This window comes from Pristis pectinata, chromosome 28, assembly GCF_009764475.1.
Source record: "Pristis pectinata isolate sPriPec2 chromosome 28, sPriPec2.1.pri, whole genome shotgun sequence".
NCBI lineage: Eukaryota > Metazoa > Chordata > Chondrichthyes > Rhinopristiformes > Pristidae > Pristis > Pristis pectinata.
This window is the reverse complement of record NC_067432.1, coordinates 4645298-4670989: the sequence shown is the minus strand read 5'-3', so window position 1 is coordinate 4670989 and position 25692 is coordinate 4645298. Positions and strand designations below refer to the sequence as shown.

Sequence of the window (25692 nt, the reverse complement as noted above, 5' to 3'; positions counted from 1 at the left end):
AAAATAGGAGCAGGAGTAGGCCACTCGGCCCCTCAAGCCTGCGCCACCATTCACTGTGATCATGACTGAGCTGCCCCAGGCCTCTCCTGGGCCAGTTCCCCAACGCCCTCAATTCCCTGATCTTTCAAATGTTTATCTAATACCTCCAATGATCTTACCTCCACAGCCCTCCAGGGCAGAGAGTTCCAGAGATGAGGAAAAGTGATATCCTGGCAGACGCCAACAGCTCCTCCTCCAGGGACAAAAGAGAGGGGGAGAAAATGAGCTGCTGGAGGAACTCAGTAGGTCAGGCAGCATCTGTGGAGGGAAATGGACAATAATGGTCCATAAACTGCAGCCCTTTTTTGTCTCCACCTATCACCTCCCAGCCTCTGTCGTTATCTCTTCCACCATCCATCTGCCTCCACAGATGCTGCCTGACCCGCTGAGTTCCTCCCGCAACTCGTTTTTTGCTCCAGGTTCCAGCATCTACAGTCTTGTCAAAGTCAAAGTCGAGTTTACTGTCTATGTGTGCACAGGGGCAATGAAAAACCTACTTGCAGCAGCATCACAGTCACAGAGCATCAGATAAGCAGCATTCACAAGAGGAGGCAAAAATTATACACAATTTATACAAAAAAAGAACACATTCAGAACAAAAAAAAACAAAGTCCATTTTAGTGCAAAGTGATCAAAGTGATCGTAGTGTAGCTAAACTGCAGTGATTAGGGTTGTGCCGGTTGGTTCAAGAACCGAATGGTTGAAGGGAAGTAGCTGTTCTTGAACCAGGTGGTGTGGGACTTCAGGCTTCTGTACCTCCTGCCCGACGGGAGCTGTGAGAAGACGGCACGGCCCGGATGGTGGCGATCTTTGATGATGGATGTTGCCTTCCTGAGGCAGCAGCTTCTGTAGATACCACTGATGGTGGAGAGGGATGTGCCTGTGATGTATTGGGCAGAGGCCACTACTCTCTGCAGCTTCTTACGTTTAATATCTGGTGGGTGAGGTGGATCCAAGTGAGGGGCGGGTGATGATGGGCAGATGAGGGAGGGAGGAGAGAGGGAATGATGTTAGAAGCTGGAAGGTGTTGGTATTGGTTTATTATTGTCACTTGTACCGAGGTACGGTGAAAAACTTGTCTTGCATACCGTTCGTACAGGTCAATTCATTACACAGTGCGGTTACATTGGGTTAGTACAGAGTCCATTGATGTAGTACAGGTAACAACAATAATAGTACAGAGTAAAGTGTCACAGCTACAGAGAAAGTGCAGTGCAATAAGGTGCAAGGTCACAACAAGGAAGATCATGAGGTCATAGTCCATCTCATCGTATAAGGGAACCGTTCAATAGTCTTATCACAGTGGAGTAGAAGCTGTCCTTAAGTCTGGTGGTACGTGCCCTCAGGCTCCTGTATCTTTTACCTGATGGAAGAGAAGAGAGAATGACCCAGGTAGGTGGGGTCTTTGATTATGCTGGCTGCTTCACCAAGACAGCAAGAGGTAAAGACAGGGTCCAAGGAGGGGAGGCTGGTTTCCATGATGTGCTGGGCTGTGTCCACAGCTCTCTGCAGTTTCTTGTGGTCCTGGGCAGTGCAGTTCCACACAGACAGTGCCAGAGGTCAGGATCGAACCTTGGTCTCTAGAGCTGTCATGCAGCAGCTCCACCAGCTGTGTCCCTGTGCTGCTCCCTCTACTAGATTCAGATTCAGATCAGTTTGTTGTCATATACACCAGGGTTCAATGAAATTCCTTGTTCACGTGAGGCTCCCAGAGAAAACAGTATGCATGGTAAATAATAAATACAACGATAAATACAGCGACCAGCGCAAAAACAACAGAATGATGCAAAGATTGTAGTGCAATCAGAAGTAGTGCAGAAAGAAATACTAAAGCGTCAACAACAGAAATACCAGGAGAGATAGAATTAAGAGTCCGAGAATGTGGCAGCACGTTTGCACTGTATTTTTTTTCTTTTTGTATATACCTTTTATTCTGAATAAAGTTTATCTTTGAAATGAAATATTGAAGAGACTGGAGCTGTTTGCTTTGAAGAAGGCTGAGGGGAAGGGGGAGAAAAGTGAATCTGCTAGTCCAGTGCCACAAGTCTCTCACGGGCGCCAATGTATCAGAGATTTGCTGTATTCTGTTCAATCCTGGATGCTGCATTGGAAGTGAAGACTTAGATAAGGTCCAGGAAATGGTTCCTGGGATGAGTGATATCCTTCTAAGGGTCCTTCTGCCACTGGACGTGGAGGGGCTGAGTTGGGTGGGGAAGCCCCTCAAACAATGAATAAGTGTATCACCACAGGAGTGGCAATGGTGCCATGTTTTTAGAAAAAGTGTTAACATGACTAAATGTATTAACCAAATGACACTAAGGATGTAAAAAGTTTCAGAGTCCATTTATTCAATATTTTCACATGATATAGATCCCCTTATAATAACCTTTCAATTTAGAGGAACAAGAGTTGACGACATACTGTTGCTCTGTTTCTATGGAGAAATTTTAGTCCAGTTTTTTTTTGTTTTTTTTTTAATTTTTAGCTTAGTTTGGTTTGATATATTGTTTATAATTTTTCTTATTGTTTTGGGGATTTTTTTTCTTTCTTTTATATTTTATAATAAATATTTTTCTTTTATATTATATTCATTCACTAACAGATCGTTGGAGCTTCAGATTTTTTTTATACTTTACTGTTCTTTATGATTATCCATGTCATGATTGTTCCCCTGATCTCTTTGTATTACATGTATAAACATTGATGTATTAATCTGTATTAGTTTGAAAACTAATAAAAAGATTGAAAAAGAAAGAATGTAAAAAGTTTTTGCACTGTATTTTTTTTCTTTTTGTATCTACCTTTTATTTTGAATAAAGTTTATTTTTGAAATGAAATATTGAAGAGACTGGAGCTGTTTGTTTTGAAGAAGGCTGAGGGGAGATCTGATGGAAATACCTAACAGTGCACAGCTTGAGTCTGTTCCCTGAGGGAGAGAGAACCAAGGAGGTCCCAGGTATAAAACTAAAGGTAATGGAAACCATCCAATCACAGAGCAGAGAATGGAAGGCCTCACCCAATCATACACGAGAGGGTGGATAGGAGACACTTCTTAGCAAAGAGTCTTTAACCTGAAATGTTAAGTGTGCTTCTCTCACTGTGACACTGCCTCACCTGCTGAGAACCTCCAATATTTTATGTTTTTATTTCAGATTTCCAGCTTCTGCAGTGTTTTTTTGGCTACAGGCTCTTGTTGATTGACAGTGCGTTCTGTCCAATCAGAGGAGGATCTCGTTTGATTGGCAGAGAAGGTTAACCATGCAAACACAGTGGAAGGGGCGGTGTAAACGGTGGCTGATATGATTGACAGGAAAGAAGTTGGCCAATCACTGGGGACGGAGGGGGGGGAATGCGTGCTCTGATTGGAAGAAATGTTTAACCAATGATACTGAAGAAGAGCTTTGATTGACTGCAGATCTTCCTATTAAAATATGGAATTTCGAAAGTAAATCGACCATTGGCCCAAAGAATACCCACCCCCCCAGAGAGGGTAGGAAAAATTGCCCAATCAAACGACAGGTATAATGACTGGCATCAAATAACGCAATTGTAATGTGGAAAGAGGGCGGGAGGAATATTTGGACCAATAGAGTGGCGGCACCTCGCGAAGCGCCAATCAGGGGCGCGGGATTTGAAATGGTGGCGGTTGGCGGGCGGCGCGCAGCGTTGGGCGGCGGAGAGGCGGCGGCGGCGGGGAGAGAGCGGCGGCAATGAAGGCGGCGTGAGTACCGGCCCCGGTCCCCCACCCCACCCCACCCCACCCCCTGGCCCTTCACTGCGGGGGCTCTGCGGCTCCCCGACCCCGGTGTAAAGTTAATTGGTTAAAGTAGTCAGTGAATGGGAGGTCGCCGTGTGGTCAGCAGCGCCTGCTTTAACTCTATCAACCGGTGATCGTTAACTTAACTTAAAACCACTCGGTATTCTAGTTAAAAGATCACTGGAGCTCCTTTTAAAACCATCAACTAGTGATCTCTTAACTAAAGTGCCTGCTGTTAATTTTATCAATGATCAGTGGCTGAAAAGTTAATTTTATCAATAATCAGTGGTTGAAAAAGTTAAACATGCTTTTTTTTTAACGTTATCTTTGTGGTTAACTTTTTTAACTAGTGCTCACTAACCTCTTAAGCCATGATTACTTTGGTTCACTTCTGTATTGTCATGTTAGGTTGGTTAACTGTTTAAACCAGAGGTCACTTTAACTTTTTAAACAATGGTCACTTTGATTTAACTTTTTGCTGTCACGTTAGTTGACTAAATTTCCATTTGAAATAATATTAGTAGTTTTTTTTGGCTAAAGGGATTAAATCTAAGAATTAGGACCATTCGGCCCCTCGAGTCTGTTCTGCCCATTCCTTGAGGTTGTAGCTGATCTTCAAGACTCTTTGTTCTGGCTCCATCCCTGTAGTTTCTGATTCCCTTTATTCTACTGACCTTGGGTTTGAATGCAATCCGTGTTGGAGCTCCATAGCCTTCTGAAGGTCCACCATTCTTTGTTTTCTGTCTAATGGTGTATTAAGAAGGTGTGCCATGCTGATGATGCCTCAGGAAGAATGGCAGAGGATGGTTTGCTCTGTTTATAAAAACAGCTACTCTTCTAACTGGGAGCAAACAATGCCATCCTATATCTAGGTGGTATCTTTAATGTAGAGACACATTCACAGGAGAATGCGTGATTTTTAGCTGAATAATTAACTCTTTATCTCCATTGTTCAGCCATGATCGAATGGTGGCACAGACTCGCTGGGCAGAGTGGCCTAATTCTGTTCCTATGTTTTATGGTCTTGTTCACTCTCACAACTTTCCCCTTTTACAGAGGCAAAGCCATCTGATTTGGTAATAGCTTGTATTTATAGAGCACTTTTTAGTTAGTGAAACAGTCTAGGAAATTTCCCGAGTATTGCTAAGCCACATCAGACAGTTGACCTAAGGGGTGGAAAAAGGCTATCAGTATTTCTATGTAGCAACACATAAAGGAGCTGGAGGAACACTGCAGGCCAGGCAGCATCTATGGATGAAAATGGACAGTCGACATTTTGGGTTGAGACCCTTCATTTAGACTTCCATCAGCATTTACTTAGTGTCTTTCATTTGAAGCAAGTCCAAAGAGTGTCACAGCAGTGATGAGTGGTAACTGATGTAATGTAGGTGGGTTTTGAGATTTTCCAAGAGGAAGGGGCGCAGCTTAAGGAGGAATTCTAGTGCAGCAAAGTACAATATTGAAACAGTACAATGATCTATGGTACAATATATGGTATATATTGTGTTCAGTTCTGAGCAGTACACTCTTGGAAGGATGTCTTGGTGTTTCCTTTGGAGCAGATGAGGTTAAAAGGAAATTTTGACAGGAATTAAAGGGAAAAGTTTTAAATAAAGAGCAACTGTTTCCAGAGGGCACAAATTTAAGGTGATTTGCAAATGATCTGGAGGTAACATGGAAAAGTGACATTCACATGCTAGTTTTTGGAACCCATTGACTGAGTGGTGGGAGCAATATTCAACAACATTACACACTCCTAAATAATAGGAAGGGGAAGAATGATGAGACTAAAGGAACAAGCAGGGAGAGTGGTATGAATTGGAAGGAAGAATAGACAGAACGTCTGTCTTGTCATTCTATTATTTAAAATGGCTATTGTACAGCATGTGGCAAATTGCATTTTGATTTGCATATTTTTGTTTGTAATGACATCATGCTTTCTGTTACATAGTTCTAAAGTGCTGTGTAATTTCAGGAATGCAGTAGAGTGGAATATCCCTATAGGTCCAGGCCACAATTTAATGTATAATTTGCATTAACGTCTTAGTTTCCTGGTACCAATGAGTATTTTGTTTATATTTCAGAATTTATTCGCTAATGAGAAAGAAGTAGTCAAGGTGGTTATTTGGGAAAGGCTGAAAATTCAAATAGGATAGCTCAACAAGCACAGATATTACAGCATTACTTGGGTTTGGAGTAAATGTTTATACCTGGGGTACAAGTTGAACAGTTGTATTCTTAAGTGCAGATTTCATTCATGGTGCACTAAATTCTGTGGTCAGTGGGAGAGGAGGGGGAAATGTTAGTGGTTGGATTTCAGGTGCCTTTTGGATTTGTTGACCATGGTGTTGTGCAGCATGGCATTGTCAAGTTGTCTGCAGTATTGTTGTTTGCCTTTTGGCTGATCCTACCTTTTGGAAGTTAAAACGGCAGAGTCCACAGGTACTTGGAGATTAGGACATAAGTTTAAACCTGCTGTATTTTAGGATTTTGTTTTTCGCACAGTCATTGTTATCTTGGCAGTCCCTCAGTTTTGTGGATGACTTGCTTCCACTCCAGTTCTGTAGGTTCTGAGGTGATTGGGGAACTTTTACAGATGGGACAGGAGGTGTCTGATGTGTTGGGCAACTGGTTAATGTGAGGTAGTGCATTCCTTCCACAGTTTGCACTTGATGCATGGATTGGAGATTCCCAATGTCATCCTTAACATTCCTTCTCCAATTTGGGCTAGGAATTCCTGAATTAGTGTGGATGTTGCATGTTTTCAAGGAAGCAATGGGCACATTGTTGAATCTTTCTCCCCCTTTCCACCTTCAAATCTCTTCCTGTGACAGAACTTGGTATGTAATGTCTATTTTGAGAGTGTTATGTCAGGCATGCAAGTGATGTGACCTGTCCAACTGAACTAACTGTTTAACTAGGGTTTCATTGCTGGAGGTCTTAGCCTGGGGGAAGACAAATTCTGCTAGTGGGTTTGAGGATTTTGCAGAGGCAATGTTGCTGGTATCTTTCCAGTGCCTTGAGGTGTCTTCTCCAGGTGATCCAGACCATGGAAGCATATAGGAGAGCCAGCATCACTGCTGCCCTGTAGACCATGAGTTGTGTGAAGTTTTGATCTTCAAACACCCTCTTCCTCAATCGACCAAAGGTGCATTGAAAGCATTGGTGAACTTCACCACTGATGTTTGCCTTTACTGAGAGGTGGCTGCTGAGGGATGAGAAGTGATCTGTTTTCCAGAGTCTCGTCATGAACTTTAATTGTCAGAGGATGGTGTTGCTTGCTGGGAGTAAGTTGGCTGGTAGAGGACTGTGTCTTGTGGGTGTTATGTGCAAGGCCCATCTTCTCGTACGTCAGTGAATAAGCAACAATGACTGGAAGCTCATCGTCCGAGCTTGTCCGCATATGTCAGCTTGTATTGGTCTGGATAGTAGTTGCTGTGGGTTGATCAGTTTCTCAATAGTTCTGAAGATTAGCTGCACTTGTGCAGGAAGTTAGTTGAAGGCGAGGTACAGCATAGCATTGAGAAATATTGTAAAGAGTGTCAAGTAATGATGTTGCCTCGCTTGTCACTGGTCTTCATTGTGATTGGCTTGTGTTGGCCTGTTGGTTAAATCACAGCTTCCATGCCATCATTAAGTCAACGATTTCCACATTATAGTTGCATGGTGTATCCTATAGCCCCTTCACAATAGTGCTGTTACAGCAGCAACAACTCTGTCAACTTTTTTTATAAAGAAAAAACACATTAAAAGATGGTTGTTACCAGTGGTACTAGGAAGGGGAGTGGGGCAGGTAGGAGGGTTGGTGTGTACAAAGTCAGCATTTTGGAGGAAGAAAGCGCTGGTAGGTTAAGATAGTTTCTTTCCCTCTTTGCATTGGCCATCATCAGAAAAGGTTGTGTATGTAATTTGTAGACAATTGAATATAAATGCAATTTCTGACTTTTGTAAAAGTAATAAATTTAGGCAAGTAAAATATTGCTGAATATTAAAGTGAACATTATTATGGGCGATAGCTTCTCCAGGTTTCACGGGTTGACTTCTGCAACAAGCTTGCTGTTAGTATCTCAGCAGGTTCACTTTGCCTAACCTCCGATCCCTTACCAATGCTTTCTGTAAATTGGAACCATGTTTTTAAAAAAGGTATTTAATTAGAATTAAAGAATGATATTCACTTTCATTGATTCTACTAGAAGTCTTAATTAAAATAAAGCACTTTTTAAAAAAAAATTGGACTGTGTAAGAATATGCTTTGTAACCTTGCAAAACTGGCCTGAGATACTTGTGAAATATTGTTCAGTTTTCTGATTTTCTTGATTTGTGCACTAATTGGGCAATGGACCTTTTCAGCCCTTGACTCATCAAATAGTGCTGGGGCAGATCAAGCATGAAGATGTGCATAAATGGAACTGAATTAGCAAAGTCGAATGTCTATTTCAGAGGGTGAGGTTCTTCAACCCACAACAGTTACTCTTCGTACAGATGCAGCCTGGCCTGCTGAGTATTTCCAGCATTATCTACTTTTGTTCTGTCTTTAGAATGTTTTGTTGAAATTAAATATTGCAATCAAAGTTTATGAATATTATATGAAATCATACAGAACATGTTGGAATTACTCAGCATCTGTAGAGAAAAAAAGTTAAAGTTTCAGGTTGATGACTTTTCACCAGAGTGTAAGTATTCTCTTTTACCCCAGCAAGAGTTGTCATTTGCAATGTATTTAAAGTCAGATTGGGTCTTTGACCTCCCATTTCCTGGACAGGATCACTGCTGCACTGCCCTAAGGTTGTGTAAGCAGTTCAGCAGATCATTGAAGTAAGTGAGCTGAGGCTTTCAAAAGTTTTCTGAAAACCAAGGTTGAGATTGAGGAACTTGAGTTGTGTTGGTTACTTGCCTTGGTTGAAGTTTAAGTGTTGCTTACAAAGTCCTGTTAGAGAGGGTGTATCGGTATCCTCTAATGTGGTGTGAAATAAGTCTTTTGCTGACCATATGGTGTCTTCAGCAGTCAAATACCCAGCTGGAAACTACTCTATCGAGGTTTCCATCTGTGCAAATGTGTATTTTACTAAAATAATTGCAGTATTTGGGAGTGTAATGTGTCATGAGATCTTAAGTGAAACTGGTAAATTGTCTAGAACTTTAAGGTGGAAATTCAGTGCAACATTCAAACCTACTTGTGTTATTGTCTTCCACCAAACTCAGGATTTTAAAATATATTTCAATGTTTTGAATTTAAATGACAAACAATGGAATCTCTATTCTTGATAGTTGTAATTGGTGAATTTTGTTTGGCTAAAGCTAAATAAATATTTTCCTTGAGTAGCAGATTCCTGACATAATGGGATCTTTATTGCAGATTGTTGATAATTCAACACTTGTTGTCTTGGCACTGATTTCTGTAAACAGTGAAATAGAATGAAGAAATGGGTCTATTTATTCATTGAGTACATCTCTTCAGTTATTTTTTTTGAATTTGGTATACTGCTTGGCAGATGTTTTTAAGGAGTGAGTCCTTTATGATGAATTAAATTAGGACTTGTTTCCTCCGGTGCCTTCATGTTTTCTTTTTGAAATTATTGCCTGAATCTATCTTTGATTGCCTGCTGCAACTACAAAGCTCCTATTTATCTTGATCTTTCCTAATGCATTCTCAATGAATGCTGTTCTTATTTTCAGATTTTTTTTATTTTTTATCAAAACTGGTCAGAATATTAAATAACCACGGGAGGAGCAGGCCATTTGGTTTCTAGAACCTGCAATAGTGTTCAATTAGATTTTTTGATCTTTATCTTGAGCTTTGTTTACCTGTCTGTTTTCTACATCATTTGACATCCATATCCTAAAAATATATCAATTGTCTTATAAATCAACAACTTCCAATTGCATCAACAAGATTCATTGCAGTGACTCACCAAGACTTCTACAAGAATTCCTAACCTGCAGCTTCCAACAGCCAGAAGGCCAAGGGCAGCAACGATATGGGAATGCCATGTTTGCATGTTCCGCAACAAGTTTCACGCCATCTTGACTTGGAAATGTATTGATATTCCTTCTTCATCACTGGGTTTAAATTTTTTTTACTCCCAATAACACTGAAGAAATCTTTTTGTGCACAGACAAGAGGTGCACCACCATTACTTCTAAAGTGCATTAACAATGGGCAATAAATGCCCAGATAGCCACCAATACTGCATTGTGTAAATTCAATAATGAGAGCTGAACAAGAAATTCAGTTGACGCAGAGGAGTAAATGCCAGATTTTTCACTACTATTTGATAGGATAGAGTGCTTCCTGATTTTATTATTTAAAAAGACAAGCCCTAATGTTTAAGAATACATCCTTTTGTTCTGGATCCATCAACAACAGAAAATGTTTACTTTTTATCTAACCTATCAATAACTAAATCAATCAAGTAATCTTGTACCTTTATGACTTGCGTATTTTTGAATTAATGTTTGTGCAATTGATGTTTCCCCACATTGCATTCCATCTGCCACAGTTTTGACCACTTATTTAGTCTCTCATTGAAAAATGTTTTTGTTTGCATAAATTAATGTGCCTCACCTTGGTGACATCTGCAAACTTGAATAAAAAGAATAGAAGGTAGAAGATTTGAAACATGGATAGATAGAAATAGATGGAAGGAAATTCAAAAGAAAATAATACCATAAAATAGGGCAACAGAGTAGCTCATCTGCAGCACCTTGTTGTTCTAGGACTAGGTGCCACGTGGTGGTTGCAGGTATCCTACCTAGCTGCTGATTGTATAGCTGTGGATTTGCTCAAATGCTCTGGAGGTAGTTAGACAATGCACAATGTTGCTGGTAGTACATTGCTTAGAACCTATTGTGGTATATCACCCTGCTGTTGTCCTTTATGCTTTGCAAGTCATTGCATGTTCAATTGTCAAGGGTGCTTGTGCTTTCTAAACTGAACATGATGGGTTTTTACAACAGTGGGTTTCACAGTCGCCATCACTATGTTAGATTTTTTAAATTCCAGATTTGCTTTGTTTAAATTCCACGGCTTCTGTGTACTTGTCACCAAATTATTAATCCTGATCAATATATTTACAGCTATGCTATTTTACTTTGTGATTGAACGCAAATCATCTGTTGTCACTTATCCATCCTGCTTGAAAGATTCAGAATATTCTCTCTCCAAAATCTAATATGCATTTAAATTATGACAGTTCTTAATGTGAAATAATTTGTAGTCACCTGCCTGATGGAATTCTAATTTTAATTTAGTTGATCTTGTTAATGCATATAGGCGGTTGCAGACTCCTAGACGGCCAGTCAAGAAGCCATCAAATAACCGCCCCAAGGATCCAGTTGGTGTAAGTTCCAGGAAAACCTTTGTTTTAAGATTACTTGATCTACCATCAGAGAATATTTGTGTGATATTGTTTTGAAATGTATTCTAGCTGCAGAGATTAAAGTTGTAACACCTTTCAATTTTGCATGTTTTCATTAAAATGAAGCAACTCCAGTTGTTGTTTCTGGGTGTCCAAAGGCATTTCATTAAGTGCTGCATTACAATTGGAATAGAGTCAGAGTACTACAGCACAGAAACAGGCCCTTCGGCCCATCTAATCCATGCCAACCTGATCTTCTGCCTAGTCCCATCTACCTGAACCTGGACCACATCCCTCCAACCCCTCCCATCCATGTACCTATCCAAACTTCTCTTAAATGTTACAGTTGAACCTACATGTGCCACTTCCACTGGCAGCTCGTTTCACGCTCGCCCCTCAGATTTCCCCTTAAGTATTTCACCTTTCATCCTAAACCTATGTCCTCTAGTTCTAGTCTCACCCAACCTTGGGTGGGAAAAAGCCTGCATGCATTCACCCTATCCATGCCCTTCAATTTTGTATACATCTGAGATCTCCTCTCTTTCTCCTGCGCTCCAGGAAATAAAGTCCTAATTTATTCAGCCTTTCCCTATAACTTGGGTCCTCAAATCCTGGCAACATCCCTGTAAACTTTCTCTGCATGCTTTCAAGCTTATTGATATCATTCCTGTAGATAGGTGACCAGAACTGCGCACAGTACTCTAAATTCAGCCTCATCAATGTCTTGTGCAACTTCAACATAACATCCCAACTCCTGTACTCAGTGCCTTGAATTTTGAAAGCCAAAGTACCAAAAGCTGTCTTTACTACCTCACCTACCTGTGAGGAACTATTAATCTGTATTCCCAGGTCCCTTTGTTCTACTGCACACTTCTGAGCCCTAGCATTCACTGTACAAGTCTTGCCCTGGTTTGTCCTCCCAAAGTGCAATATCTCACACTTGTCTGCATTAAATTCCATCTGCCATTTTTCAGCCTATTTTCCGAGCTGGTCAAGATCATGCCGCAAGCTTTGATAGCCTTCCTTGCTGTCCACTATGCCCCCAATCTTGGTGTCATCTGCAAATTTGCTGATCCATTTTACCACATTATCATTTATATTAATGATTTAGATGATAAACAACAATTGACCCAGCATCAATCCCTGCACCCCTAGTCACAGGCCTCCAGTCAGAGAGACAACCATCTACTACTGCTGTGGCTTCTCCCGCTAAGCCAATGTTAAATCCAATTGGCTACTTCATCCTGAATGCCAAGCGACTTAACCTTCTGGACGAGCCTTCCATGCAGGACTATGTCAAAGGCCCTGCTAAAGTCCATGTAGACAATGTTCACAGCCTTTCCCTTATCAACCACCTTGGTAACCTCCTTGAAGAACAGTGAGATTGGTTAAACATGACCTACCATGTACAAAGCCATGTTGACTATCCCCAATCAGGCCCTGTCTATTCAAATACTTGTGTCTCCTGTCCTTTGGAATACCTTCCAATAATTTACCCATGACTGACATCAGGCTCACTGCCTATAATTTCCCAGCTTATTCTTAGAGCCTTTCTTGAACAACAGAACAACGTTAGCTATCCTCTAGTCCTCTAAAACCTCACCCGTGGCTAAGGGCATTTTAAATCTCTGCCAGGGCCCCTGCAATTTCTGAACTAGCTTCCCACAAGATCCAAGGGGACACCTTGTCAGGCCCTGGGGATTTATCTACCTTCATTCGCCTCAAGATGGCCAGCATGTCCTCTTCCGTGATACGGTCGATGACCTCACTACTCCTTTGCCTCAGTTGTATAGTCTCTGTGTCTGTCTCCGGAGTAAATATGGATGCAAAATATTCTTTTAAGATCTTTCCCCATCTCTTTCGACTCCATGCAGAGATGACCACGCTGATCTTCGAGAGGACCAATTTTGTCCCTTGCTACCCTTTTGCTCTTAATATAGTTATAGAAACCCCCAGAGGTTCTCTTTTACTTTTCCTGCCAGAGCAACCTCGTGTCCTCTTTTTGCCCTCCTGATTTTTCTTTAGTATAAGAAATGGAAAAGAACACTAAAGCGCCTCATTTGATCCTAATTGCCTATACCTGATATGTGTCACCTTTTTCTTTACCAGGGCCTCAATATCCTTTGATAACCAAGGTTCCCTAAACCTGTTAGCCTTGCCTTTTATTCTAACGTGAACATACACATTCTGTACTCTTGAGATTTCACTTTTGAAAGCCTCCTACTTACCGAGCATCTCTGCAGGAAAACAGGCTATCCCAGTCCATGCCTGCCAGGTCCCGTCTGATGCCATCAAAATTGGTCTTATCCAATTTAGAACCTCAACCTGAGGACCAGTCCTATCCTCCTCCATAATTATCTTGAAACTATTGGAATTATGATCACGAGATCCAAAGTTTCCCCTGCACACATCTTCACCTGCCCTGTCTCATTCCCTAAGAGGAGATCCATTATCATGTTCTCTCTAGTTGGGATCTCTACATATTGATTAAGGAAACTTTCCTGAACACACTTTGCAGACTCTATCCCATCCAATCCCTTTGAGGACACGGCATAATTTTAAACAAAATAGTGCAGATGATGTGAAGATTGTATTGATGGAGGACAGGCTGGTGGAATGGGCAGGCTCGAGATGAGATTCAAAAACGCAATAGGTTTCAGAAGGAAGAATGAGACAATACCATAATGGTACTATTAAGGGATTGCAGGGAGCTGGTGGTACAGTTAAGACAAAAGGACTCCTAGGTTTCATAACTACAGGCATAGAGTATAAAAGCTGGAAAGATGTGCTAACCTAAAATCGGCTAGATCACAACCTTGAATATTGTGTCCATTTCTGATCTATGCATTAAGTTGTATGGCAAGAATACAGAAGAAATTTTCTTGGCTAATTTGCCAGGTTTTGAAATCATAAACAATTTACATAAAGTAATGAAAACAAGCTGTTTCCATGGATGATGGACCGATTGTAAGTAGACAGAGTTAAGGTGAATGGCAAGAGGTTAAATCTTGGAATGCCCTGCCTTGAGGGGTTGTGATTCAGTACTAGCCAGTTTGATAAATACTTAGAGGAAAAATAACGTCAAAGATGTAGAGAAGGATTGAATTCTGAAAGGGTGCAATGATTGGTCAGAACAGTCTCCTGTACAATATGATTGATTAGTTTTCAGACCCACAAGCATGAATATGGAATTTCTTTTCTAAAATAGGCACTTCTGCAATTTGGAATGCTTATGTTGCATGTTTCACAATTCAGCCTGTAGATTTTCCTGATCTTGCTATTTGGAGCTTCAGTTTTATAGTGTAATATGTTAAATTAGAACTTTACCTTTATTTATTTAAAAAAAATTTCTTGGCATTGATGTTGGTTGATAGGTATATTGCCGTGTTCGACCACTCACGACAAGCGATGATGCATGTTGTGTTGAAGTTATCAGTAATACCACAATACAGCTTCACCCTCCTGATGGGATTAAAGTCAACAGAAATGGAGAATTCAAGGAGGTAACTTGAAATATGGAGCCATATGCAATAATTTCTTATTTGTTGATATTTCTGCAGTATGATATTGAATTCTGTTTGCATTTTTAGATGCAGTATTCTTTTAAAGAAGTGTTTGGTGCCTTTACAACTCAGAAGGAACTATTCAATGTTGTTGCACAGCCCCTTGTAGAAGATTTGATTCATGGCAAAAATGGTATGTCGATTAGATGCTGTAAAACATAATGGGTTCACAGTTCTAATTCCAGGAATAATAATTCCAATATTAAAGTATCTGCTTAAGTTCTAAAACTTGAATAAGGAATTTTCATGAGGATCTAAAATAATGTTGAATGAGGATATATTAATGTTATCTGGATTCAAACTGTTTATAATTTTGCTATACTGTATCAATATCCAGAGTCCTATGTTTTGTTTTTCAAAATAGAATGTGGGGAAAGTTGTACTTTCTAATGTAGTTGTGGGTGGGAGGAGAGGGAAGAGGATATTGCTGTGAATGAACCACGTGTTGGTTGGCCATCAGGTTTACTGTTTACGTACGGTGTTACTGGAAGTGGTAAAACACATACAATGACTGGATCTCCTGGAGATGGTGGTCTTCTGCCTCGGTGCTTGGACATGATTTTTTGTAGTATTGGACCATTTCAAGCAAAGCGCTATGTAAGTATTATTGTTGAGCACCATTTTCTTATAGAAAGACACAGCTCAGAAACAGGCCCTCTGGCCTGCCAAGTCTGCGCTGACCATCAACTACCTCTAAACTAATCCTTTTTTTTAAAATTCCCTCCACATTCTCATCAATTCTCCCCAGAATTATACCACTTATCTCCTCACTAGGAGCAAATCATAGTGACCAATTATTCTACCAGTCAGTGCATCCTTGGGATGTGGGAGGAAACCCATGTAGTCGCGAGGAGAAAGTACAAACTCCATTCGGACAACACCATATGTCAAGAATGAACCCAGGTATCTGACGCTGTGAGGCAGCAGCTCTACCAACTACACCACTATGCAGCCCTTGAGCTTAGTTTTTATAAAAAGCTTTCTTGTTAAATGAGTTTGACAACCTTTCTTTGAAGTAGTGGGGGGGGGCTGGGGGGGGGGGGCAGCGCGGGTCTGTGCAATGACCATATTTGGTTTAATTATCTGTTTTGCTTAATCATTTGCTTTTGTTTTTGTTTGCTGAATAGCTGCCTTTACTGAAATATTGCCATTCCTAGTATTGAAGTATTGGTTGTTTGGTATAAGTACAAAGTCCACTGTTCAAGAAAATAGCACCCAGATGCAGCATACTACTGTATGTCTACTGTTTGATTCCTATTGGAATGCCTTAATCATGAGAATTTATCTACCACATGCTATTAGTTTTGGTTATGATTTCCATGAGCCATCTGGTGTATGTCACTTGTAGCTATTTGGATTTTAACAGACTGATGCATCCAAATGAAATTTTTACAAAAATAAGAATGAATTAAAAGTGAGTTAGAATAAATTATTTTTGGTGCTGAATATCAAATGTAATTAGATTGCAATCTATTATTGCAGTTAATGGACATTAGATTTTGGGGAAGGGAATATGCCATTTAGAGCAGGTATTATCGGATGAAATGTGCACAACAGACTGAATGGCCTTGCATGTAGAAACTTAACATCTTAAATTAATGTGTGATCTGTGAAAAAACTTTGTTTTAATCCACTGCTGTGAATTTCCCTTGGTTTACAGAAATACTTTAGCTTGAGTGATAATTCTTAGAACTGTGCCATAAGATCATTCCTGGCTTTTAGTTCTTTTAAAATGCAAAAGAATGCATGTGTCCCCCGTTGTGTGTGTCTCTATCATAGTTTTTCCTGTAGATCATCTATACTTTTTTTCTGTGAAGTTGGTAATCTTAAGCTTTCTTCTGACTGGAGTGCCATGTTGCAGCATGACTGTGTTTCATGAACTTGTCCAGCAGCGGTACAATTTATGAATTTTAAAAATGGGCATTGGCTGTAGGATCTTCCTATTCATTTTATCTGGCTCCATCAGTTTTGTACATTTTGAACTGATCGTTGGCATTTATGCCAGAGGGGGAGAAAAGGCTTGGCTAAAATTCACTGATCATGACAGCATTTTGTCAATGTCATTTACATTCTTTCTCAGCACAATCACACCTTTTCTGTAATATGACCAGAACTGTGTGCACTTGTACATGTATGGTCTAACTAGTGTTTTAGCATAATTCTAGCATGACCTCCCTAATCTCTTTGTGTATTGCACAGCTAATAAAAGGGGTTGGCGTGCCATCTGTTTTGTTATCTTGGGGTATCTGTGGATGTGGCTTTTGTGTTCTCTTTATCTAAATTTGCTATCCTAATTGTGTATTGCCTTGTTTAAACTTTCCTAATGTTTTACCTTGTATTTACCAGAGTTGAATTCCAATTTGCACACCCAATCAGTCCATTGATATATTTCTACAGTCTACAAATTTCTTATTCTGACTTATTTCCTTATTGTTAACCAGATGGGCAATTTTGGTATCATCAGCAAACTTCTTTGGTCATGGCCATAGCATCTTGTGTCTAAAATGCCACTAAAAGCAAGGGTCCTAGCTCTTAGGCTGCTGAACAAGGAAATAGTTTGGTAAATTGAATAGAAGGCAGCCTTGTACTTAGTGATGAAAAGCTGGTCGAATGCTCATTCTTCAACTATGACCTATCCAAAAACTTCAGACTTAAAAACAAAGTAATTTAACAATTTTGAATGATGTGTCCAATCTGCAGGTTTTCAAGCCAGATGATAAGAATACAATGGAGGTGCAGAATGAAGTTGATGCTCTGTTGGAGCGTCAAAAAAGAGATGCCCAGCCAACTGCAACTCCAAAGATTGGGTCCTCCAGGTAATTAAAATCCATGCTTAAGTCTTTGCTTAAACACCTTTGGTGAATGGGTCATCCTAATGTCATAGAGCATGAAAAAGGACCTTTGGCCCACTGAGTCTATACTGACCATCAACCACTCATTTACACTAATCCTATATTAATCCCATTCTCCCAACATTCTATCAACTCTTCCCAGATTCTACTATTTGTCCACACACTGGGGGCAATTTGCAGTGGACAATGAACCTATTTACCAGCAGGTCTTTAGGATTTGGGAGGAAACTGGAGCACCCTGAGGAAACCACTTCCACTTTATATTTTCTTTCTGCATGGCAGTAGAGAACAAACCCAAATAATCTAACCTTTTAGCTTTGTGATGGCTTAAACTGAATTCTTTTAAATACAACTTATTTTATGTTCTTTGTTAAACCATGGTTGTTTCTTGCATTAAAAATCTATTGGAGCAAATATTTATTTCTATACCTATCCTGAGTGCGTTTCTCATGGTTAATATAGTTATTTATCTCACCACCACTTAGCTCACTGTAATGTAGACACCTCGCCAAGATAGAATCGGGCTGAAATGTGTAATAACAGTTTTAGTATGTTGTGTGGGTTCTTGTTTGAAAATAAAATCGCCCCATTTGGGTGAGGTGATACCTTGGAAATATGGAAAATGAGTTGGAGAAAATCCAGAATTCAAAGCATGTTGTTGAATTTCACGTTATATGTAGATTTATTTATTTATTCTTGAAAGCGCTTGCAAGTATTTGCATGGTTGTTTAACAAAAAACATTTGTGTTGGCCCTTTACTCATTGTTGCACTAAATATTATTCTTGTTGAAACAATTATTTCCACAGGCAGAGAATGGATCCCGAGTTTGCTGATATGATTACTGTGCCTGAACATTGCAAGGCTGAGGGAGTCGATGAGGACAGCGTGTATAGTCTATTCGTTTCGTATGTTGAAATCTACAACAACTACCTTTATGATCTGTTGGAAGAAGTACCACCAGACCCAATTAAACCAAAGTAGGTTGCATTAATGTTTTTAATATTATGTTTTAGTTGTCTGCATTTTGAAAATGATTTGCTCCCAGGTTAATAATGACAAAGATGATTCTGGAACCCAGCTGCTTCTCGAAAGAAATTGACTGCTTTTGGGGCTGGGCAGTGCAGGGGTGGGGTATCGGTTTAGCATTTCTAGCTCATTATGCATGACCTAATGTTAGATTTAGAAGTGCTGCCAACAAGAATGAAAAGTGATCTCATTGTCCTGCAGAATGGGGGCGCCAGAGAAGAATTAAGAAAAAGTGAGGGATGTTTAATGTATTACAATCCTTCATTGACATGCAAGTGTGAGAACAATTAATCCAAAACTGTTCATGTACATTTGCAACAGTAATCCTCAGATTAATTCTAGAATTGTACTTTTATTTTTGCACAGTTGCATTGACTTAGCCAGAGCTGCAGGTCTTTGTAGAAGATGGTCAATTTGGTTTCTTCATTTGCTGTTCATGTTTCATTCAATTCAATTACCAATGTTTTGGAAGTAATTTGTTGTTTTCTACTGATTTGAAGGTCATGTAATTTTTGGCTGGATAAAACATGACTACTACATTGGGTCTGTCCTTGCATAAAATGGGTTTTCATGATGGTGTGTAATTCCATTGTCACTTAGTATCAGATTTTTATTGCCATGATGGAATTTGAAATTGTCTGTAGATTAATCATCTAGGAACTTAACCAATACACTATTACACCACTCTAAATATTTTTATAGAAAAAAAGTAGTGTACAAACACAACACTGTAGTGTTTTTGTTCTGACTTCTTGAATTCCTACTGATTCTGCATCTTGAAACAAACAATTGCCTCAACAGTTACACTTTATACTGGACAGATGTATGTTTCTGTTCTTGATTTCAACTGTTCTTGGAAGATGCAAATCCAGCCTCTAACATTGTCCTTTTGATCATATCCTTGTAGCTACTTGATTACCTTCAATGTGATGCTTAAAGATCAATCTATGAATGTTTTGAAATTCTTTGTGGCATAGTTAAGATTTATTTCAAATTTGGGGTGGCTATAAAAGAAATTTCAATATAATTTTTAAGAGTTTATTTAAATTGTGCTTCATATTTTGTCTATGTTCAGATTTATTGGTTTTGTGGGTGGCCTTTCTGAATATTTTACTACCGTGTAGCCTTTATTTTCCCTGTTCGTGTTTGCATGTTTCTTGATTGTCATTGACACGAGTCCTGTTTTGTTTCTCGGGCATTATGCCTGATGCCAACCTTAACATCCATTTCTCTAATAGCTTGTGTAACTAGCCACCTTTTGACTACTTAGTTGATCCAATGATAAGATCTGAGGAGATGCAGGTTGTTAGAACTTAATGCACCAGGGAGGGGCAAAAAAAGTTGCCTATAATTTCTGCTCTTGGTTCCCAGCTAGATGTGGTGCCTGTTGTTCAAGATGTATGTGTAATAACTAGTTTGATCTAGGTTGCAGTGCTAATCACCTACACTCCAGTGCAACACAGGAACTTGTATATTTTAATAAAGCTTTGGAGTCTTGTGACACTTGTATTTGAAGCGTGTATGCTCACGCTTGGGATTGAAGCAGTGAACCATTCCTTTCAGTAATTTTGTTCAAAGATATTCTATTTCTTGGACTCTAGTTGCGTGTGTGTTTGGTTTGCTTCTCCAGTATACTTTTGAAAGTGAGTTATTTACATTATTGGCTTAAATGGCAGGACTAGGGGAAGGGGGTAAGAAAGCTAGACATAGAGCAAAAGTTTTTTTTTGTATGTTTCCTTTCTCACTTCCTGATTAGTTGAAAGTGAACTTGTATTTATAAGATTTTGTATTTAACCCTTAATAACCAATACAGTTCTAAGTGTAGTCACTTGTAAAGTGAAGAGACATGGTGGTCAATTTGCACACAACAAGGCTTGTTGGTTAAAGATTAAGCCTTGGTTAGGACAGTAGAAGAGGTTTTAAATTATCTTTGGCTGAAGCTTGATATTGGGCAGTGTATTTGAATAAGACATTCTTTGAGTTGCAGTGACTTGGTTACAGTATGCATATTTCAGAATACTTCAGCTGTCCTTAAAAACGATTCAGCTTTTCCAAATGAAGGTCATAATCTCTCAAAGCTGCCTCTTCCCAACATGCAGATTTCAATTTTAAGGAATGGGAAATGTACAAATTTCATAACTTCAAAGCTAGAAGTTTTCCAATGTGGAGCACATTTCACTTGTGTGGCTTTAAAAAAAAAGCTTGCTACAAATCATGAGAGAATAGAATATATTGTGTGAAAATTCTGTAACAAAATACTAATTTCTGCATAGTCGGATGGGTTCAACATGAGTTGATGTGATACGTGTTTACTTTTTTCTTCCATACACTACATCATCTAAAAGATGTTTTGCAGTAGACCTTTATAACTGTTGCCATATTTCTTTTTAAGGTGGAACAGTAACGCCACTCCTGTGCGGAACGTTGAGTTCATGTACGTCTCCGTAATGTACAAGCTCTGGGTAATCAGTATAGTCATTGGGTAAAATTAGCTGGTGGTTGATTTGTGCTGGTTAATATTGTCCCTTTGGCTAACAGTCCTTACTGACAACTTATCCAACTTATCCAAAAGCTTTCTAGTTATTGTGACCAATAATGGTCTCAAGCATGCAATAGAGGCTTTACTGCTTGCATTAGTGCTTGGGCTGTAGCACGAAACATGCTAGTACACAGCTACATGCTGTTACCTTGCTTTTTTTAATGTCACAGTAGTAAGCAATTTGTTTTGTCTTGTCCGTTTAAACAAATGTTTGATAAGCATTCTCACTTTCCCCTATTATGCATTATTTATGCTATGTAACAAAAACTTGTACTCTTTGGAAAGAGCTTTTTGTGGTTATCCATTAGCTTTAGTCATTGTGCCCCAGAAGGATTATCTGTCCTTTTTAGTTCCTATCATCTCTATGTTGATAATATTCCTGTAAGCCTTTGTAGTTACTATATAGGTGGTTGAGAACCTACGTCAGAAGTTAAGCAGCAGTTGTAGTTCGTACAGCGTCTTAGGCCTGATCCATCATTCAATGTAGTCAGAATTTATCAGGCACCATTGATATCTGTTTACATGAGAAGTTGAATTTGTGATGTGTGTCTATGAACTGTGATGTGTGTAATGTGGCAAAATGTGAGGTTATACACTTACATCAAAAGGCAGACTACTATCTAAATGGAGGGGCCTAGCAAATGACAGAGGGATCTATGGCATCTTGTAAATGAATTGCAAGAAGTCGGGCAGTAGTTTGGATGGCAAATGCCATATTGGACTTTTATTGCAAGAGAATTGGAGCTTAATATTGTGACACATACTGGATGTTGATGAGGCCACATCTGGAGTATTGTGCACAGTTTTGGCCTCTCCTTGAGAAAGGATATACAAGCATTGGAAGTCCAAAGGGGATTCGCCGGGCAATGAAAGGGTTGGCCTATCACAAGTAGATAAAGAAACTAGATCTATATTTTTTGTAGTTTAGAAGAATGAGGGGTGATCTTAAAATGGTTAAAATTAAAATTCAAATATAGTATCCTAAGGGGGTGTGACAGGATAGATGCTGAGATTTCCACTAGTGGGAGTGTCTCGAATGAAGAGACTTAATTTCAAATGACCACCCCTTTATCTTGCAACTGAGTTGCATATGAAATTCTTCTGGACGGTGGTGAATCTCTGGAATTCTATTGTGGAGGCTAGATCATTGGAGGTATTTAAAGAGGTAGAGAACTGAGGACTATGTGGAATTGGCACAGAAAATTTGGGGCCTGGAACAGATCAGCCATGATCATATTGCGTAACAGGGCAGACTTGAAGTGGCCTACACCTCCTGTTCCTATTTTCTTGTTCTTTATCCACAATGCTTCAGATGATGCAGCACTAAATGTAATAACCTGTAAAGTGGGAATACATAGCAGTCAATTTGCATACAGTATGGCCCCACTTCAACAGTATGATCAGGTAATCTGTGGTGGGGCTAAAAGGTTACATATTGGCTAGGACAAGAAGAGAAATTTATTTTGGCTAAAGCTTGTGATCAGGCACTGTCATTTTCTAAAACCAGCATTCTGGTTTGTATCTTTATTGAATTTTTCACCACTTAATTCAGAAGTACAAATGCATTTCAGACGCACTTGTGTATATTAGTTATCTACATTTGGTAAAAATACTTCTAAATTTTAGTATGTCAAAAACAATACTGTAAATGCTGAAAATCTGAAGTAATACACAATGCTGGAAATGGTCTACAAGTCAGTCCCTACCTCTGGGGTGAAAGGTGAGTTAAGATGTCAGTTGGATGGTCTTTCATAATATTTAAATGCTGGCTAACATCTTCATTCAATGTATCCAGGGTGAAAAGTAGAAGATTCTGTCTGTGAAGTAGTTTTATTTCTGTCGCCTTTTAAAATTATCCTAACCCTGTAGCACTACTGTTCTCCTTGCCTCACAACTGCTGACAAACAAACAATCTCAGCTTGTGAGTCTAGTTGCTTTTCTTGGAAAATAATGTTTGAGTACAGATTAAAGCTTCTCAGTGAGTTGAACAATTTCTGCAGATGGTCCCAGTTGCATTATGCTGCATGACATAACTCCTGATCTTGATCTAGATAAATGATCCTGATTTAGCATGCATCATTCTGCCTATTTGCTTCATGTATTTGTAGTCTAAAAGTTGATATGGCAATCTCTCTAAATTCTGTCTTTGGCCTGTTGTTTTTATTAACCAGCAATTTTTAATATTAAAATTTAAGATATCAAAGACATTGTATGCTGAAATTAAATTGGACTTTAAGTGCTGGTTTGGCTAGAAAATCTCAATGTATTATGGGGATGGAAGAAATGCTTAAAAATTTAAAGGAAAATGGGTGTGAGTTTGTACTTCAATGCCCTTATTATTTGCCTGTTTGTGATTGGAAAAAGTACTGAATTTTAGCTGATGGTTTTGGATGGCTTAGACCCTTCATTGCTGCCCAAATACACACACCTATGTTAGATTCTCAGTTTGGATATTTAATATTAATATCCTACTTAACCTTAAACACTTGAATCTTTTAATTCATTTTTGACCAATATGTTTCTGGGACGAAGTTTTAATATTATTTGAATATTTTCTTCTAGTTTGAAGCTAAATCATCTATCTTCACTTACAGACCTCCACAATCTAAAAATCTTCGAGAAGATTCTAACCATAACATGTATGTAGCTGGTTGCACTGAAGTAGAAGTGAAGTCAACAGAAGAAGCTTTTGAAGTCTTTTGGAAAGGTAAGTGCCATTGGATTTGTGATCATTTTCTATAAAAGGTGCAAAACAAAACTGACCTTTTGATCACAACTGAAGTGAGATATCACTATATCCAAATTAATCCAATGGTGATTGCTTTGACTTGTGGATAAGACAGTGTGGTATTTCAGCCACTGCTTAATGATGAAATTTGGTTTTTAAAGTTGCAGATGTGAAATTTATTTTACACATTAGATGTACTTAATATCTTCAGAAATTCATTTAGTTCACAGGTCCATGGCACAATGTCTTCAGTACACTGGAATGGCTTTTTAAAAAAAAAAGTTGTTGCTATAGACGTTTAGGCTACAGCTGGTTGCCCTAATTGTATGGAACTGCAGCTCTCCCGCCTTGTTTCTTGTCCATGAATTGTGTTGTGTGCATTCATTAGAGCAAGAAAAGTAACACAAGACCTACACCACCTATCCACCTTTTATTTCCTTTTTTGTTTGCAGGCCAGAAGAAACGACGTATTGCTAACACAACATTAAATCGAGAATCGAGCCGTTCACACAGTGTTTTCATTATCAAGTTAGCACAGGCTCCCTTGGATGCTGATGGGGATAATGTCCTTCAGGTATATTGCACCATTGAAGATGTTTTAATTACTTGCTTTCATTTTCAGTTAAGTCATTAGATGTGAGTAAGGTATTGCAAGTAACACAACTTTGGGTATTGCCATTGTTGGAATATTTTGTTCAACCCTGGGTATATCATCAAGAATGAGAATAGTCAGCTGACCACCTAGAAATGTTCCTATTCCATTCCCTTCCCCACCTTGGTTAATCAGGTTTGTCACTTCTTTCACCTTGATCTCTTCCTTTTTCAATTCCTCCTTCCTGCCTTTCTCCCCCACTGGCATTTTGGACAAAGCTTTGTAATGTCTCTTGCCATTCCTATGCTTTGCATCTGTTCCTTCTAGTTGATTAGTGCCACCTCCACCCCCATCTAAAGTATTATGGCGTGGTGCTTTTCTCTGTTTAAATTCTTTCTTTACTTCCTTTGCCCGGTCCTGGAAAGGTACAATTCAGTATGGTTACTGGTGCAGCAATCACTGCTAGAGTGCTTCAGTGCTGCCTTTTGACTATAGGTGGCCCCCATGTTACAGCTTTGAAAGTTACAATCACTACACAAAAGTCTGATATCTGCAATGCAATTCACTCTTCCAGAATTTATGTAGGGGGAAAATTAAATAAATACAATGTGAAAGAAATAATAACTTTAGTCTATTCTTTTTTCAATTCTCTATTGAGGTTTTCTATAACCATAGTTGCTGCTAGGTCAACTTTTTAATTTCTAAATGTGAGTTTTAAACCAAAGCTACTGGGGATATGGAGAAAATGGTAGATACATTGAGTTAGTCTGCAGATCACCCATCATCCTAGTGAATAGTGGAACAGTCTTGATTCCCTAAGTAGGCTCCTATTCCAGTGTTTCTAATTACCTCAACTAGTTTAAGTGGATAGCTTTATATTATTTGAGTTTCCAAGATGATTTAATCACTCGGGCATTCATTTTAACTTAGGCAAAGGATCAGACAACTGTGAGCCAACTGTCCCTGGTGGACTTGGCAGGAAGCGAGAGAACTACCAGAACAAAAGCTGAAGGCAACAGGTTGCGAGAGGCAGGTAAGATTCAACAAAGTAACTGTTTGCTGTGAGTAAATCTTGGCTTTTCTATTTCTGTTCCTGGTGTGTTATTTATATTTCTGTTTTGGAGTTGGTCTGGTGCTGGGAGCTGACATTTCTAGAAAATGTAAATTAAGAATTACTTGGAACCATCTTTTTTAAACTGCTTCTTATCCAAATGGTTTAAATGTCCCTGCTGTAAGC

The 25692-nt window shown here is 39.2% G+C and overlaps 1 protein-coding gene across 7 annotated transcripts in view; it reads left to right on the top strand.

Annotated features, from left to right (window-relative positions):
* The first annotated feature begins 3560 nt into the window (after positions 1–3560).
* kif23 (kinesin family member 23) overlaps positions 3561–25692 on the top strand; it is a 40858-nt gene continuing 18726 nt past the window's right edge. For 4 of the 7 annotated variants that reach the window (XM_052040404.1, XM_052040405.1, XM_052040402.1 and 1 more), the window contains exons 1-11: positions 3686–3760; positions 11070–11136; positions 14529–14657; positions 14745–14850; positions 15178–15314; positions 17418–17533; positions 18377–18547; positions 20989–21030; positions 23730–23842; positions 24316–24437; positions 25386–25488. In XM_052040404.1, the coding sequence (XP_051896364.1) occupies positions 3750–3760; positions 11070–11136; positions 14529–14657; positions 14745–14850; positions 15178–15314; positions 17418–17533; positions 18377–18547; positions 20989–21030; positions 23730–23842; positions 24316–24437; positions 25386–25488 (1117 nt within the window). In that variant the 5' untranslated portion in view covers positions 3686–3749. Of the gene's footprint in view, positions 3761–11069; positions 11137–14528; positions 14658–14744; positions 14851–15177; positions 15315–17417; positions 17534–18376; positions 18548–20988; positions 21031–23729; positions 23843–24315; positions 24438–25385; positions 25489–25692 lie in introns of all 7 variants that reach the window. The other 3 variants (XM_052040406.1, XM_052040407.1, XM_052040403.1) reach the window with 3 other exon arrangements.